Source organism: Apteryx mantelli, chromosome 4 (genome assembly GCF_036417845.1).
Source record: "Apteryx mantelli isolate bAptMan1 chromosome 4, bAptMan1.hap1, whole genome shotgun sequence".
Lineage (NCBI taxonomy): Eukaryota > Metazoa > Chordata > Aves > Apterygiformes > Apterygidae > Apteryx > Apteryx mantelli.
The window spans coordinates 18,304,916-18,323,990 of NC_089981.1; the positions used below are offsets into that span (position 1 = coordinate 18,304,916).

The 19,075-nt window shown below is 46.6% G+C and overlaps 1 protein-coding gene across 1 annotated transcript in view; it reads right to left on the reverse strand.

Annotated features, from left to right (window-relative positions):
• BAHD1 (bromo adjacent homology domain containing 1) overlaps positions 1-19,075 on the reverse strand; it is a 38,333-nt gene that overhangs the window by 12,996 nt on the left and 6,262 nt on the right. The window contains exon 2 of the mRNA XM_067295815.1: positions 1,850-3,502. Within this exon, the coding sequence (XP_067151916.1) occupies positions 1,850-3,485 (1,636 nt within the window). The 5' untranslated portion in view covers positions 3,486-3,502. The remainder of the gene's footprint in view (positions 1-1,849; positions 3,503-19,075) is intronic.

Sequence of the window (19,075 nt, forward strand, 5' to 3'; positions counted from 1 at the left end):
GACGGTTGCTTCCAACCGAAGTAATCCTTTTCCTTCCTGAAATAACCCATTTCGGGGAAGGATCAGGGTTCAGGGACGCACACATACACAAAACCAACTCCTGAGCATAAATCCCGGCTAATATTCTAGAAGACCTCCGCATACACTGCAGTTTGCAAAGCAAAAAATGTAAACTATTCCATGTTGCAGGCTTTTGAATGGGAGCTGCTCAGGGGAGGGAAGTGAGACCCAATGAAGCATTTATACCTTCAGCCAACTTTCACCCGGAATGCACCACATCCAAAAAACATGCTAGAAAATGAAGTTTTCTTGCCACGTACAAGTCTACACCGAAAAAGATCTGAGCACTGGGGTGATGTGCAGCTGCTACGTGTACCACTGGGACTACTACTGCTGGCACCCTGAGAAATCCCCCCATTCGTGGGCAGGGCTGAACTCTGACAAATTCTCCGCCTGCACGAAGCCAGAAGCATTAGCATGCAAAACTTGGAGAACAGAGTAGACGGACGTGACCTCAGGGTGCTATGCTGAAAACTGCCAGACAAGAACACATTGCTGAACTAGTTGGCTCGCAAGTGCTATTCAGTTTTAAAGAGCATTAAAGCCACTAGGAAACACTGTCTAGCCCCTACCGCAGGAAGCAGCGCCGTGACAGCAGAGATAGGCAGGGAAAACGGAAATTATACTTCAGTCAAATGCTCCCGAGTTTCAGCGGCTTCCTCAAACGGAAGATGACAAAGCCTCGCTCAAACCAAGCACTCAGCCAAAGCTTTGTCCACCTAACTGAAAGTAGCTTTTAAACGGTAAGTCATGCCTCCTTTTGACTCATTCACATGCACATGGTTAACTGAAATAGTGATGTTTACAATCCTGTTTCGACAGCTGAAGCAGCAGCCCTGTCTACAGGCTGCACTGCTTGCAAACGGCAGCACTGTCTAGCTTGAAGGCTTTTGTACAAAGTCCTGGTGTCTAATAAGCCCAGCCCAATAATCCAGTCTTAAATATTTCTAAAGATATTTTTCAATAGCAAAGGCAAAGCTCTAAGGTAAATCACATTGCAGGACATAGTCCAAAAAAAAAAAGGGCAGGGGACAGAGGAGAGCCAGGCAAACAGCTACACAACGCAGTTACCTGCCTTCGTTTCAAGGTCTTGTTTTCAGACACTGCCCAAGAGCAAAGATGGGCCACTGTTCAGCAAGTTAGCAATGTGCCCAGCACATACATCACCTCAAAGAAGTTCAAGTATCTGCCCAAACAGTAGCCTCACAAGCTGAAACACCAGACAGCCCCGCCAGGTTAGATCTGTAAAAACCTCAAAGACTACATTGCCTGTTCAACTTACGCTGGTGAGAGTCTAATAGCCAAGGCAACAGCAGCTGCCTCACACTGCTCGGCAAGGATGTTCCAGCCCCAAGAGAGTTTCGAGCAATGGAGGGGTCACGCGGCCCACTGTGTTTTAGACCCGCTCTGCAGTAGGAGGGTGGGATAGTGAAAATGCTTTGCAGAGCATCTCTGAACTAAAAATCACTCATTTTACACAGATCAAAGCTAAGTGGTTAGCTTCAGCGTGACAAGTCACGAGTCACCTTCCCACTGCCCAAATCCTTTCACTGATTCTAAGCTTTCCCCACCAATCAGACCTCACAGTGGGAAAAACCCTAAGGGCTAAAAAAGGGGGCAGGGGAGGAGAAACATGGATTCTTTCCGAGCCGCAGTTCAGATCCCAAGCTCAGATGACCCAGAGGGAGTTTGCCTCCTGGCAACGAGATGCCTTCATTAGGGACTGCTCTAACCTAACCCTCTTCACCTGGGAACACCAAATGAGATTCACTGGCACTTTGCACCTTACCTGCTGCGAAAGGCATTTTGTAGGGGTAGCTGTTCCGTCCTGCGTGCACGCTGCTAATCCTGCCCTCTGGCACATGCACGACTCCACAGACACTGTAACTGTTAATAGCCGTTCCTTCTCCACAACAGTATGGAGAGCTACACCAGTGAAGTGGCTGGAAATGAGCACCTGATGGCAAGGAACCAGGAGATACCAAGAGCCCCTCACAGGTAGCAGATTGTGAAAGCTCGTCCTTGGAGTAAACCGAGCAGTGAGAGTAGCCACTGTATCCGCTTTGGCCATAATAAACGTAAAACCCGTTCAATGGAGTCAGATCAGAGGATTCATAGAGACATCCACAATCCGTGTGATTTCCCGGCACAGGCAAGGGAGGGAACTGCTGCACTGGAAAGGAAGGTTGATGAAATTCCTGTTTGGGAGTAGGGGATTTCTCTCCAGGTCTTCCATACTCTGGCTTCATGGAAGCTTGTCCACCCATAAGCAAAGGCAGTCTGTGGTAGAAACCTTCTGGGCTAGCGTAGGAATTGGACAGCGATTCGTACGGGACGGGTTCTGTCGTCCCGTAGAGCCTAGAGGAGTCCTGCTGGTCTGCTTTCCCAAAAGCACCTAGAGCAAGTCCTCGCCAGCCATGTTGACCTTCCATTTTTAAACTAGACATATCCTTTTTGGGTTTGACACAATTCTTCCTATTGGCTTTGGCCCATTTGAGCGTAGATTTTGAACAGTGGTTCTCTGATTTGCCCTCGCCATCTGATTTATTCCTCTGCTTCAGAGGTTGGTCTTTCTCATGGGTCAGCTTCAGAAATGCCACAGCATTCAGACTGGCCAGTCTCTTTGGGGTGGGATGATAGGAGATGGCACCATCCTCCTTCTTTGTCCCCTCATCAAAGACCTCATCCAGTGCATGGTCACAGCTATTGCATTTCTGACGGGGCTCATTCCGGTTCTTTCCTTTACCTGTTTTCACAGCGTTTTTTTCCAATGCAGGCCAGTTGTCACCAGCTTTGCAGTGCAAGCTCTTAACGGTACAGTCTCCGCTGGCTTTGACAGAGTCCCTCCGAAAACGCCTGCCAGATAATAAACCATCATCCCGTTCAAAAAGCAGATTATTCACTGCCTCCGCATTCAGCGAGGCTAGTCTTCGCTTCCTGGGCTCTGAAGGAGCAGCATCAAGTTCTTGCTCTGTCCCCGGATAAGTTATTGTGCACTTTTCCCCAGAGGAATCACTCTTCCCTGCTCCCACAGACTGAACTTGTTCAGAGAAAAGGGCAGGTCCAAAACCCTCCATCCAACTGGGAAGGTCCTTTTTTCTACAACTCTGGCTCTCCTTTGACAGAGATCCAGCAACATCCTCTAGCCTGGTGAGGAGCACTTTGCAGGTTTTTTTGTTCACTGAAGGGAGCAGCCGTTTCCGCAGCGGGTATGTCTTCCGAACTTCCTGCAAATTCTTGCCTTTGCTCGTCCCCACAAACCCACTTGGACAGTTTGGAGCCTCAGTGGTTTCTTCGTCTCTTTGATCGCCACACTCTGCCTCGGTCCTATCCATCCTTCTGCAGCCTGTTGGTGACGAAGCTTGGTCAGCAGACCTAGCTGGATGTTTCAGAAGGAAAAGTTGTTTCTTCCGGGCATGCGTCATAGGATCAATGTCCAATCCTGAGAGCAAACAGAAAAAAAACTATTAATATCACTGAAAGGGACCCATTTCCTCACAGTGCACCATCTGCCAATTAGGAAATATTTGGGGAAGCTTGTTTCTATACACTGTAGAGCCTTTTTGGGTGACAGCCAGTTAAGCCAATTAAGAGACAGGATGCAATGAGATGTGGTTTAATATTAAGCCATAGAACACGATAATAATTAAAGACAAGGCAATGATGAAATGCCAAGGAGCTAGGAAAACCAGGGTATGGCCACAGAGCTGTTACGCCCAGCTACGAGTCCAAGTATGTTCCCTGTTCCACCAATCCTGCTTCTAACATGTTGACAACTTTCATCCAGTCTACTAAAGCTGACCTGCTCGCTGGTCCACAGCACATGGCAGAAATAAATGCAAGGTATTTGACTACTTGCAGGTTGTTACAGGCAGGCTGTTTCATTGCCATTTTCTGAAACATTTAAACAAAAGAAAAACAGAAGTTCACCTAGTCTCGCAAAAGGTGCGCTTTCTCTATTCAATGGAGATCTGTCAACATTAATAAATTAAATACATGCAAGTCGTTATCCAGGTTAGAACCTGGCTACATGTTGTTGTTATCGTTCCCTCCAGTTGCGTCTATGAAAGTCATGGACATTAAACAACCAAGTTATCAAGCTGTTAGGTTGGTAGGCTTGAAGAGATACCCCAGGCCCTCCAAATGCATTTACAGGGGAAAAACAATTCCTCAGCCATATGTCATTTCTGAGTTTTCATCTAGATAGTATGTCAAGCCACTGTTCCAAGTTGACCCAAAAGTCTAAGGTACAAGAAGGAAGAGAAAAGGAGCTGCACCGGGAACAGGAACTGCTCCTCTCAAAGCATGGCTGGGCCGTGCAACGCCCAGCACCCAAATGAAACTGCTGACAAGCTGGACTTCTTCGGCACACGTGGATTTCCCAAACCAAAGTTACAGAAATGGAGCGGCTCTGATTTTCTATAAGAGGGGACTTTTCTTTTGCAAGCAGATAATGCATGCTGACCTCAGGAGGAGAATGGCCCGCTCCAAGGAGCTCGTTGGGAGCCGTCTCCATGGGAAGGTGGGGATGGTGAGCTGAGGAAGCGTCAAACCCAAAAGCAGAGACAACCGCTGATTCCCTGCACCCAAAACATCAGTAGTGGAGGTCGGCTGCCTACCTACAGTCACATAAAAAGGCCTTCTGGCCACTTCAAGAGCATGAACTTACTACTAAGGGGCCTCTAAGGAAGCACTGCTGGAGGAATGGCACCGTCTGGATAGTCCCTTCAGCCACATGCTGACTTCCCGAGTTATCCACCATCCTAAGCCTGCCTTCCCCCCCCCCCCCCCCCCCCCGTTCCATTTTTAGCAGAAGGGTGACTGTGCTTTTGCACTCTTGCATTTCAAATTCAGCAAGTGACCTGTAGAAGGGCTTGGGTCAGATATTTGAGAAATTAAAACAATTTTGCAGGCTGAAAGAGCACACATTCACAGGAGAAGCTGTGTACTTAGTGCTGAGAAAGGACACATTTAGGTGACACGAACCTATAAACATTAAAAAAAAAAAACACACAACAACCTCAGTTATATCAAAATAGTTTCAGTTAAGCCTATACTTGAGCACAGGAAAGGGCGACTGCCTGCATTTAACGGCATTTCTGAAACAGTCAGATTGCTTTTTATCAGTACCAAAGCATCAGTCTTCATATTAGCATCAATCCAAGAGCGAGTCAATCTTTCCTGCATCAGGAATTTGAAGGGAACACCCCACAATTGACACTGCAGTCGACGCTGCTCTGCAACTTTTGATGCTCACAATTAAAGCTACTGCTTTTGCAGTGATTAGACCAAAGCTACGAAATTACACGAACAGTTCATTTGATACGGCTTAATCAAGCTGATAATTAGATTATCTGTTTGAAATAAGCCCAGCGTGTTTTAATTGACTTGCTTATATATGCATTAACTACAAGAAAACTAGAAGTTGAAAGGCACGGTGGCTTGCACATTGCTTTTCCAGATGTGAGACTATTCCGGAGATTTCTCAGGGTAACAGACTCTATTACAGCCCATTACACCTGGGATGACTGCCCTATATACACTGCCCGAGAAGGATCACTTCTACCAGGCTACGTGGACCATTGGTTTTTTGGTAACTCTCCGACCCTGTTCTCTGTCAGCCCCATCAAACGCTCAGCAGTGTTGGGGGGAAATTGAACACCCAACCACTCTGGTTGCCCAGAGGGGATCACTTCTGGCCTCAGGTATGCCTTTCTCCTCTAGCTCTCACCATGCTTCTGTGAGACATGGTGATCTTCTGGCGACTCACCGCACATCCTTCACTTATTCAGGATCTGAATGAGTTAGAATAGCTATTAAAAAGTTAATTGGATACTTTAGACACCCTTTTGTGCCCACCTGAGCAGTTGGTCATCCCAGAACTGCTCTAAAGTTGGAAGGAAAAAAAAAAGTGTGGTACAGATTGAAAGAGAGAGATTTCTCTCACAGTAAAACGGAGAGTAATTAACAGCACAGCAAGAGTCTTCCCTGTTTGACCCTACGGGGAATGCCAAGGCAAACACAGGTTTAAATAAAATATCTTTTCTGGAACCTAAACGAAGGAACGCTTTAAGTCACAACACTCCAGATGACAACTGATATCTTTCAACGAGCATTTCTTAGAACTGCAAAAGAAAAAAGAAAAAAGCCTCCCGCTCCAAGCCCTGGATGCAAGATCTGCATTCTAGCACAGAACAGGTAGGAACATCTCACCATGCTGTACTTACAGCCGACACTCGAAAACAGCTTTCATCACTGATGGACTGCAACGTGGAGCGTTAAGAGAAACCCTCGAGTTTAGCATGCAGAAGATGTCAAGAGATGTCCAGGCAAAAATGCATTAAAAAGGAAGAGCACCAAGACTCAGTGCCACCCATTTGGAGAGTTTCAGTCGCATAAGCCCTTTGATATGATGAGTCTTAGGCACAGTAATAGTCGAGCAAGCGTGGGCAGCTGCTTTATTTTTATTGTTTTTATTAAAAGCAGATTATGTCTGCATGTATCTCCTCATCCTGTCATCTGCTCTCTTGAAGTTTTCGCTCCCGGATTCAGAAGTTAGCTTTGCTCATACAAAGCACTTACCTACAGATGAAGAACTAAATATCCACAGATTTGTAGAAAGCCAAAAGAAACTGCACACGTCTTGGCATTAGAGCCAAGCAAATTCTTTAAGTGACAGTAAAGAAAACATCAGCTTCATCTGGCAACAATTTTGCAGTATTTTAAACCTTCTGAAGTCTGGCTTCATGGCAGGAACACAGGACAACACACAAATACAACTGAAATAACTCAAATGATATCAATTCTATATTTGTGCTCTCAAAAGTTTCCATGACAAGTTCTTCTGCTAAACAACATCTCAGCCACGTTTTTCCCCAAGCCACTCAAGCACTTGGTTTGGAAACCACGAGATCATCTTTCTAGATCCTACTCCCCTAAAAAACTGAAGCCAGAAGTTAGGTGAATTCTGTTCACCTTCAAAGCACAATTGTCTCTCAATTGCTCCTTGCTGGCGCAAGAATATCAATAGAAATAAACTGATTTTGAAGTCTGTAAGTGGATTAGTCATGCCACAACGTGTGGTTAAGAAGGTTCAGTTTCTACCTATGGAACTTCCCCATTTTACCACCACAGTAAAAAAAACTGCCACAACCTGTGGACTAATTTGCAGAAGCTGGAGCTTTATTTTTTCTTGCAAGTCTCTCTCTTATTTTCTTTCCCCAACATAATGTTCTGATGGAAGTGGGACCAATGAGGTTTATCATTTGGTGATGAATCCTGTTATTTCAAGGCAGCTCCGGGATCACATGCAGTATTAATTTATCATAAACCATCATGACTTGGGGTGGAGGGAGAAAAATCCATAGTTGGCTCTATATCCCACAAAAGCCAACTGCAACATCTTAGATCCTCTCTTATTGGCTCGCTCTACCAAACCCAAGCTAGCTGTAGCACATTGCAGTACCAAGAAATTGTTTTGTGTCACCAAAGTCGCTTGTATTACATAGAAAATCCGTAGAGTGATGCAACCTTTCTCATTCCCTTTTCACCATGGATAAAACAGCTGAACTAGCTTATCTGTTATTCCCCTTCTCTTCCCCAGTGTAATACACAGGCAGAACTTCCGAATGATACTCAAAACCAAACATCTACCTGTCAAGTGTATCATGATTTTAAATCAGTCATGCAAAGTTTACCAGGACGAGCTATTTATGGTGTCCTTTCAGTTGGGAAGGGAGAACATCAAGGCTGCTCATCCTCTTTCTGGAGGAAAAAGAGGAAAAGAAGGTGATCAGGAGTAGTCAGCATGGCTTCACCAAGGGGAAATCATGCTTAACCAATCTGAGAGCCTTCTATGATGGAATGACTGGCTGCGTAGATGAGGGGAGAGCAGTGGGTGTTGTCTAACTTGACTTCAGCAAGGCTTTTGACACTGTCTCCCATAACATCCTCATAGGGAAGCTCAGGAAGTGTGGGTTAGATGAGTGGGCAGTGAGGTGGATTGAGAACTGGCTGAATGGCAGAGCTCAGAGGGTTGTGATCAGTGACGCAGAGTCTAGCTGGAGGCCTGTAGCTAGCGGTGTCCCCCAGGGGTCAGTACTGGGTCCAGTCTTGTTCAACTTCTTCATCAATGACCTGGATGAAGACACAGAGTGCACCCTCAGCAAGTTTGCTGATGATACAAAACTGGGAGGAGTGGCTGATACCCCAGAAGGCTGTGCTGCCATTCAGAGAGACCTGGAGAGGCTGGAGAGGTGGGAGGAGAGGAACCTCCTGAAGTTCAACAAAGGCAAGTGCAGGGTCCTGCACCTAGGGAGGAATAACCTCATGCACCAGGACAGGTTGTGGGTTGACCTGCTGGAAAGCAGCTCTGCAGAGAAGGACCTGGGAGTGCTGGTGGACACCAAGTTAAGCATGAGGCAGCAATGTGCCCTTGTGGCCAAGAAGGCCAATGGTATGCTGGGGTGCATCAGGAAGAGTGTTGCCAGCAGGTTGAGGGAGGTGATCCTCCCCTTCTACTCAGCCCTGCTGAGGCTGCATCTGGAGTGCTGCGTCCAGTTCTGGGCTCCCCAGTACAAGAGGGATGTGGCACTACTGGAGCAAGTCCAGTGAAGGGCTACAAAGATGATGAGGGGATTGGAGCATCTCTCTTATGAGGAAAGGCTGAGAGAGCTGGGCCTGTTTAGCCTAGAGAAGAGAAGGATCTTATGAATGCGTACAAGTATCTTAGTGGGGGGGGTGTCAAGAGGATGGAGCCAGACTCTTTTCAGTGGTGCCCAGTGACAGGATGCGAGGCAACAGGCACAAACTGAAACACAGACACTTCCATCTGAACATGAGGAAAAACCTTCACTGTGAGGGTGACAGAGCACTGGAACAGGTTGCCCAGAGAGGTTGCGGAGTTTCCTTCTCTGGATATATTCAAAACACACCTGCACGTGATCCTGTGCAACATGCTCTAGGTGACTCTGCTTGAGCAGGGGGGTTGGACTAGATGATCTCCAGAGGTCCCTTCCAACCTCAACCATTCTGTGATTCCTGCTTATGTATTGCTAAGCTCCACCAAGCAAAGACTAAACTTCTGGGCCCAGTCGGGTTTTGAGGTCTCAAAGAAACTTTGATGTAATCCGAAGAACTGCAAGTTAAGATGCTTCGGCTGGAACAATCCATTTAACCACTTGTAGCTGAGGAGCTGGATTAATGGCCAGGGAAGATTTCGATACAGCTCAGTTAGGAGCGAGACAAGCTCCACGCCACAGCTTGGTCTACCTGGCTGCATCCAGAGCACAGCAAGCGTTTCGAAGCTAGTTGAAACCACTGACTTCTTCCTCAGACTGGTGTGATTTTAAAGAATTATCTGGGACATCTGTTGAACCCAAACCAGAACCCAGAGCAGGGGAGGGAAAAAAAAATTAGACAATGCACAGGTCCAATTTCCTGCTAGAATAAAACTACTACCCAAACAGCAAAATCAGAAGAGAGTTGATGCCTCATTAGCAGGAGAATAAGGAAGTGTGTTAACAGCTGCATCTTCTGTAATCATGCAGCTGCAGCATCTGTCTCCCCCTCTCTCTCCCTTGATTGCAAGTGAAATTAGAAGAAACTAGTCTGGGACTACCCATTCGAGCCCCATTTCCTTTCCAAAGCTTTACTACAGAGATGCACTCGCTCCAAGGAGACGATGCCAAAAGCGAGGAGTTTTAAAGCTTTTGAAGCTGCTCAGCCATTTGGCACTGCAGTAATGCACAAAGAGTTATGACAACACGACTCTTCCGTTTCTGTGCACGGCGTTGTTTGGTCCGCTTTCAGCCCTTGTCCGCTTGAAGAAATTATATCCATTCAAACCGGTGTGGCTTATGCTATGACAAGAGCCCTATAACTGCAAATGTCTTGAGGATTGGCCCTTTTCCCCCATCTCACTGCTTTTAGAGCCAAATGCTTCTGGGCGCTATAAAGACCATGTTACATGACGAAAGTCTCCTAGGAGCTCTTGGGAAGCACGGTAAAGCACAGGAGCATCAGGTCTCCCCGGCTGAATTACCTAAACGCCAGGAGAATCCCACAAGCAGAAGCGTCATTTCAATCTCCAACACTTCGAAAAAAATCACAATTGTTGCGGTCTGCAATTTGGCTTCATGTGGTCCAGCCCCAGTTTTTCTCCGAAGCCCCATCAAAAGCTCAATCATCCACATCCTCCAGAGAAAACTGTTTATACAGAGCTCGTTATACTGCTGAAAAGGCTTGTTTTTCCATCGCATCAACACAGCCTTCTCAAAACCATTCGAATACTGTCCTGCAGGACCCAGTCCATGCCTCCTTAGCTTCAGAAAAAGATGGAAAAAAGGGATCTGGGGCTATTCTAACTCCCACACTGTTAAGAAAGGATATCTGGAAATTGTACGGAGCTGAGTACTGCTCACTCCACTCCCTGGTCCTGCACCAGTAATTACAACTTTGTTGTGCAAGGCTGTGCTCCAGTCACATAGCTAGGAGTGTCGTAAAACATGCGTGGCCCATGACAAATTGCAGCATTCAAAGCGCTGCAATTATAATCTGAGGCTTGGAAAAGATCGCCCTGCCTGTCTGAAAGCAATGACGGGCTGCGACTGAAACACGCTGGGGTGCAGCCCGTGCTTGCACAGCTGACCACTTGCACAAACACGAGCTAGACCGGTGAACACCTCAGCAGAGGAGCTCGTTTCTTGGGAGGGCCTGTCCCAGCCTTAGCTATCTGCTTCGAGATCTTGCCTAGCGGCGGTGCTCCGAAATGCTTCGCAGGGAAGCCAAAATTAGATTTATCCGGCTGTTCGCGCACTTGCCACAGCCTCAGCAAGCAGTGTTTGCGAGGAAGAAAAAAAAAAAAAGAAAAAGAAAAATCACTGCTGCATCACTGATGCCTGACTGGGCAGCACGCATTACTAGCACTGGGATACGGCTTGCCTGCCCTGGGGAAAGCAGCCCTTTCCACAGTCTCAAATGATGGGATTCAAATTCCCTGGCCAAAGCAATTTGGAAAGTCCAAACAGGCAGGCTGTCCTAGCAGGGAAGGCATTTTGCATCTGCTGAATCTCCTCCGCTATTGCTAATGGCTACAAGCCCCGGTGCTAGCTAGTGGCAATGTGTAAGCTCAGGCTACGGTAGCTGCGTTTTGTTACACAGATATGCCCACAGCTACGGGGAGGTCGAGATTCAGACCTTTACATCTCCACTTCTGCCAAAAGAAAGGCACATGCTGTCCCAGAGGATTTATTTATTTTTTAAATCAAGAACTATTCAACCAACTTGACTTGCAGAATAAGCTTTTCAGCACGCAAGCTGAATTAAACAGTTTACTCCTAGGCAGTTGGGGAGAGTCCGTTCTTCTAAACACCAGTGGAAGAGAATTAAATACTGCAGCAACAGTATCACAAGTTTGGGGAAGAGCAGGAAGATGAAATATGACAATGTTTCAGCTTGAAACTGATTAAATTGAATTGTAGCAACTCAAAATCCAGGGCAAGTTTCTCTCTTTGGGCAACTATTGTAATATCTGGGGCGGGGGGGGGAATGCACCATTTTTCCTTTCCTCATTACGGATGGTGTAAAACTTTATTAAAGTATTACTGTATTTTGCTGCCAGGGAAAGGCTACCACTTTACTGAATATTGTTCAGCCTAATACTGTAGTAAGGAATAAAGGTGGGAAGTAAAAACATGAAACAGGTCACTAAAACCAGATCAAGCCTTGTAGCCCCAGCCCGCTCACATACTTTCACTAAAATCAGACTGATGCTTATGAACGCTACGCTTTCACTGAGCACCTCTTTCTACAAGCATGACCAAAACGTGCAAAGCCACTTCCTACCACCTACAAGAACCAGAGATTTCTAGCCCAAATAGTTGCCGCAAGCCTTTTGATTGTGACCTGAATGTTCAGCAATGTTTTCCCCGTCTCTGCAGAAGGTTTTGCTGCCTCCGCTGCTGCCCGCAGCCTTGGCGGAGTGGAATCGGTTCTGGCAGGCGCAGAGCCCTAGAGGCAACGGCACAGCCACGCTTTCATGTCCATTCTCTCAAGAAGCAATGCAAAATGCGCTATTATCTGTGAGAAGAGCCACCCTCACTCCCTCCTCACCTTCCCCAAACCAAGTCGAATGGGTGAAAACCGCAAATAAATCAGAGCTCAGGCTTCTGCTCCATCCCTTTCATTTGCTCCAAGCTGTACAAAGCGACTGGCTGCCCTCACTCGGAGAAGACCTTTCTCTTGCCTTTCAAGAGGTCAGAAAGGGTTTAACTGGGACAAGAACGAAGATTTGAGCTAACGGATGCCTTTAGGGTGATATGGTGTACAGCAATTCCTGATAGATGTTCCCATTCTGCACCCATTGCCCAGGCATCCTACCAGGTGGCCTCTCAAAAGCCACCCCAAAACTCAGGGCCAGCAGCCACCGGCTTTGGACGCTCTCACCGGCAAAAGGGAGATTCCCGTGGCGGCCAGTCTCGCTAAGCCCAAGATTGCTCCTTCTCTAGCGGTTTCCTGCCTTTTCCACACTTCGGTGTTTCTGTTCACGCCCCGAGCGGTCCAGGGGCCCTTCAGGGAAAGCCAGGACGCAGCCACATTGTTAGAGATGATTGCACAAGCAAGCACGCATGCAGAAGACCATCCCCTTTCCCGAGCAGGAGCCAGCTCTTTGCTGATGCAAACACCTCTCAAAGCCAACCCAAAAGCAAGCGGGAACCGTGACCAGTTCGAGCCAGCCGTCCTGCTGGAATTAAAGCAAAGGCGCCAAACGCTTAAAAGCTGGAGGAAATCCCTGGCGTTTGCAGGTGCAGATGAACACGTGAAGGTGGGGTGGAAAGCAGGCCTGGCTTGTCTCCACACTGACCCTTTTGACCCAAAACTGCTCGAGCTTAAGAGATGCTTTGGCATTTGGCCTTAGCCATAGCATTTGTCAGCTAACCAGTTATTACAGTTTCCATAGGTAGGCTAGGAAGGAGGTTCAACAAGGTGAGCACTGGAACGGGCAGGAACAGCACCCGTTGGATCACCCAAGACTTGGGAAGGAGAAAGTTGACAGATTTTTAAAGCAAAGTTAGCGGTAGCAAGTCCCTTTTCTGAGGGACACATTTGGATTTGACAAAGCTTAGCTTGGCCTATTTATACCACTGATTTCTAACTATGTGAATATCTATTGGGGATACTCTTCCCCTCCTTCTCCAAAGGGTTTATAGCAGGAACCCTATACTCCTTTTGCAACTCTTATTAAAAACAAACAAACAAAAAAACCCCAAAGACTGTCAGCAGCAAGCACTGCTACATATCACAGATACATTTAACATCAGAGGATTCCCAAGAATTGCCTATCAGAACTTGAAATAGGCTCAGCACGAAGCTGCCTGTGCGACAGCTATTCTAACAACCCCCTGTAAGAAGCCTATAAGCAGTCTGGAAAAAAAAAAAAAAAAAAGTTAAAAAATATTCCGGCACAGCTTTGACAGCCATGTTTTTCAAAGAAACACAAGCTTTGCCAATCAAGTTAATCAAGGTTTTTAAAAAAAACAAAAAAATACAACCCCCTCCCCCCCACACGCCCTGCTCATCTGATTTTCCATATATTCAAAATGCAAACTAAATTCCTTCACAGCAGAAGGTCGAGTCTGGTAAAATATCAATCATACGTCAGCTTGCTCAGAAAACTCTGGCACGATTCCTGGTTGTGGGGACAAAATGGAATAACAGATTATTCCCCCCCACCCCTGAGTTTATTTTGAAGAACAGGGTGCAAAGATTTTTCCTAGGGTAAATATTGCAGCTCTCCTATATATTATAATCGCCCCCCTCCACCATCAGGCCACAATGGCACCCCAAGCAGCATTCAGGATTAAAGCATCCGAGATGCACCACGATTTCACGTAGCACGTGTGCGGGCGCAAAGCCGAGCTGCCACTAGGAATCCAAGGGCAGGTGCCTCCTCGTCAGCTCCTCTCCGTTTTGCGAAGCTGCCGTTGCCATCCTCCGCCTGGATCCGGCCTTCCTCTTTCCATCCCTTCTTTCTGGCAACTCTGCCTCCGCGAAGGTCTCCGTTGGATTTCTTAACTCTTTCTAGTACAGGAATTCCCAGTACAGCACCCTTGCGATGCCAGGACTATACGTTACTACGAAGTCAAAAGCTGCTTTAGGGAAAGAATAAAAGCAACACAGAAAACTCCCGGGAGAGCAGGGCATCCCTTTGATACCATTTAATTAACCATTGAAAAAATCTGATCCAAAAGGCGACTTCTCAGGAGCATTCCCCCCCCTCCCCTGCTTTAAATCATCGTGGCTCATTTGCAGAGCTTCAGAGCATCCTTCAAAGCTGCCTGACAAGGAAGAGCCCCACCTCAGTGCCTCAAACCTTGCAGCTCCAAGAACTGACACCAGCAGTTATAATCCCCGAGAGAAAAGGGCAGAAGAGAAACTGGGTTTTAAAGTTTAACAGACTGGCATGTTTATAGCTTGGCTTAAATTTACAGATGTTTTAAACCCAAGCAGGAAAAAAGAAAAGCGTTAAAACTATATATATTTTAGAGGATTCCTCTACACGGAAGGTGCAACAGACATTTCAAGAGAAAGACGAGTTTATATGTCTTCATTCCTGCCATCACTTGAAATACCAACACTCTCCACACACTTCCCCAGCCATACAGGTGACACAAAGATTCATGCTGAGCAGGCTTGCATTTAGCAAACTTCAATTCCAGGCCAGAATTTAAGTTAAAGAATGACTTTGACAAAACTTCTTCATTCCCACTCGAATCCACGCAACCAGGCATTCGCCTTCCCAGTATATCATAAACCGCACGGCTGCGCTGAAAGCTAAATGAACCTTAAATTTGAAGCTGACATTGTTGCGTTTGAACTTACTGACACGAAAAAACATTGCAGCTTCAGTTATTCTTCTCCTAAGGCTCCTCAAATCGGACAGGACTTCTCCAGGTCTAGCAACTTGGATCCAGAAGATGGGAACAGTAAAAACCCAGGAGAGCAAACCTCTAGGCTACCCATTACCATCCTAGTACCTACAAACTATTAGTTGTCCACATAAGTCTCTTGAAGAAGCCAGCCCACCTAAAAGCAGCTCTACAAAGTATTTGTATACATTCAATGCATTTTCATGCATATTATCACAACACAGTTGCAACTAAAGAAAGATGGCATTGCCAATTCTACTGAAACATACTTTAACACCTTTCTTCCCTTTTTTAGGGAAGGCAAGAAAGTTCCTCTTAAAAATATTTCACAACTCAACCATTTTAATACATAAGGTCAGTCCCAAAATTAGTATACCTGAATGCTGCTGCAGCACCTCGTGATTCCTCAGAGAAGAGCAAGCTGCTTAATTCCTAACTTAGCCTTAACGCACTCACCTGTACACCTGAACTCAGACATGCTTAAAAAAAAAAGTGCAGATTATGAAGGGAAACTCCATTAAGGGAACCAGCGCATGGGAACGTGTGCTCCAATGAGCCAGCGGGCAGAAAGATGGAAGATGGCTATAGCCCCAGGGGCTCAACGCGCAAATGGGGTGCACAGGATACTCCAAGGTGCAGTCGCACTTGTGTGGGAAATAAATGAGATTTCCGTTTTGAAGCCGAGGTTATTAATGTCTTCATCAAACTAGACCGAAGCCCCACCAGCCACTAAGTGCTTAAAGTTAATTGCTTGGCGATTACATTTTTCACTGCTAAGTAATTAGCACTTTGCAGGTTTTAAGTGAGGAGCCTTTGTTGTTCTGCAGAATTATTACGGGTCCAGGGGTAGAGCTGTGCGTGGACCACTTGCGATGGCAAACGTCACAGCTGCCCAGCCGCTCCTGGCCAAGGGAGAGCCATCGTTGCCCCCTGCGCAACCCCCCCCCCCCGCTTCTGATAACTTAAAAGGGGCTCCAAACCTGCATTGCCAAGGGTCCCAAGTGGAGGAGTGGTGCCAGAAGAGCATTTCTACCACCTGGAACAGCCAGCAGCTGGCACGATATTGGCATCGGAGACAAAACTCCCATGGAAGACAGTTGGATGTTAGGCCTCCATGCAAAACCGATCGCTGGAATGCTGCTTCCGCACAAGCCAGTTTAATTCCCATCAGAACCTGGCCCAGCTCTTTCAGCCTTTACCCACATCATTAAAGTGAGATTTAAATACACACATTTGCTTGCGTCCCAGGTTTGGTCAGTCATGGCAACAAATATCACCTTTAAATAGACTGGACAGCATTTGCAGACCCGTGCTGGGAGTAATTTGTTTTATATTCACTCATTAACTTACATTTATCTACCTACACATGCATGACACTATTTGGCCATTTAGAAAGGAGTGATTAAATGTGCTTAGCTTTCAAAGCAATAGGTATGATAAGGCATTTTCAATAAGCTTAGCCATTTAGACTACCTGAAATTGAAGCATCTTTCAGGTTGTGTTGGCTCTTGCATAGCTGGAAGAAAAGACAGAATTTTAAAAAACCTCCGGTGCAATTAAGGATAACAAATAAATCACACTCTCAGTCTCAGAGCTCTGGGCTGAATTATTTGGGGTTTTGGTCAATGAAGTTGCCCCGTGGGGGCCCGGTAAGGTTTTGCTCCCTGGTTGAGGCACAGCTCCACAACCTTACGCAGCAAGTGAGCTAATGGCAATTGTCTACAAAGAGAAATATTTGGGAATCACCTATCCCATCTGTCTCGTTACTGCCATCTCATCTGCCTAGCGCTCTGCGGAAGGAGCAAGGTGCCAGGTTTTGCTCCTCACTTCTTCCGAGTCTCAGTAGCCAACTGGGGATAGACGGCTCAAAGAAAACCACTGTAAGGTGAACTCGAAACACGGCCTTTCCCCAAACCTAGCGATTCAGCGACAAAACAGCATATACTAAGCAGGCTCCCCAGTAGCAGGCCTGAGACTACTCAATATTTTATGAGCAAGTCGCATAACAGACTCGCCCGCATGTAATACTAGGAGAGCACGCGAGCATGTCACACAGGCTAAGGGTTCAAACAGGCCCTTGATTGACCGGGGAAGCATTTAAAAGATGCCAGTCGACAGGGATGAATACAAGGTATAGGCACTGTACAGGTAGGAATCATCCGCTGCACAAATGCACGATGGGGAAGAGCCAGTCAAGAGCAGGGCAGTTGAAGGAGATTTAGATGTCTTCCCCTGCATCTTTCCTTCCTGCTGAGCTAGGGAAGCACCAGACCACCTGGAGAAGCTGACGACGTTTAAAAAAAAAAAAAAAAGCTAGAAAAATATCCCTCAAGAACGTTTAGGTACACTTCATCCCCTGCCCCACAGCCAGAAGCTGTTTAGCTCACGTACATGACGGGCAATTTTGGGTGCAGACAAACTCCTGAGCACCAAGAGCTACAATTTGCTCTGAGACTAGAACAGTTTCATTAAAGGGCTTCCACCTTCAATGCAAACTGCACCTACAGTTACTCTGACTTTATTCATACCTGAAAGCTTTGCATGCAAACTTGCAGCTACAGGACAGGCCCATTTGGACTTTGGCCCCTTAAGCAGAGGCACTATCTCATCTCAAGGGCAGCTGGGTAACATCAAGTCTTCGAAGACTCAGTTTTTCCCATCAATGCAGGTCACCGTGAAGCAGTTTTGAACTCTAGACTATAAACCAGTGTCAGATCTCCAGCAAAGGAGCTTAATTAAGACTCTTCTTTGGAACCACAAAGCCTGTAAGTCCATCTAGACTTATGGAAATGTCTTGGGTGCCTCCAACTGGATTTTCAGGAAGGTTCCTTGAAGCCAGACTGTGGTTTTGAAACATCTGAGCTTATCGAGCACCAGGGACAGAAATCCTACAAATGCTGTTTTAGGTTGTTGTTTGTTGTTGGTTTTTTTTTTTGGGGGGGGGGGGGGCACAAGTGACGGTTCTGATACTTCAAAGACATCCTGTGCTTCCTTCAAGTTCAGCTTTGAGCAAACCATACTTGGGAAGAGGGAAAAGAGAAGAGCAGAACTTTTACAGAGCTCCAAGCACTAGTAAAGCCAAGAAACCAAAAATCATCAATAGTACCCCTTGATCATCAGCTACAGGATTTGGGAATGCTGACAGAGCTCCGAGAACAAAAATATGCCAAGATGCTCAACAGCCAAGACGCTCGGCCCCAAGGACGGCTCCTGAGCACCCATGCTCGGGTGCCTACCTCCCCGCAGCCACTTTGGGCCCTGGCAGGCCAAAACGCTGGAGGTTTGAGCCAAAGAGGATGTGATGTTGGACAACAGCTGCAGTGAGCTTGGAGCCGAGGCGTTTCTGCCTCCTATTGCAGTTACGACACACCAGGATACAATATACCCATGCAGGATATCCCCAGACACCAGGATTTCAGCTTCTGCTTCAGCTATTTGTCACAGTAAAACGTTTTAAACCCAAGCGTGCTAGCAGCATTCTTGAAACTAAAATGACAGATAATATCCTGCGTTAGAGCTCCAAAGCGAGAAGTTTGCTACTCATTTCAATAAGCAAGATAATACAGCCATTAAATAAAATGTTTAACAGGCAAAAAACCCCACACTTCTCTTTGCAAAGCAAGGCAGACTAACAATTTCAGCCTGTAGACGATTTCAGCTCTCAGTTGAAACAGAATTCCTTCCCAACAGGGAAGAAACTGTTTCTAAACAGAAGCCAAGCACAGTTTTGGTCTCCGAGCCTGCAGACTGCTCTGCTGCTTCCCACTCTGCTTCGCGGCAGCGCTAGCAAAGCCGACGGATGCTACGACGTCCCGTGTCGGTCGGACGCGGCGAGAGCCTTAGCGGTTCTCTGCTGTCGTGGTCGACGGAGCATGGCAAAACACAGCAGAGCGACTAGGCAGGTCTACGCTTTGTCTAAATGGACCTCACACGGCCCTCAAAGACAGACCATCTGACTTAAACCTCTACAGAGCAGTATTTAGAGTACTTATCACAGCTAACCAGGTTTTAATAATGTTTAAGGACTGAACAGTAAGAACGCTGCTGTTTCGCTGCCTTTCCCTCCACTCTGTGGTCCATTTCTTGCA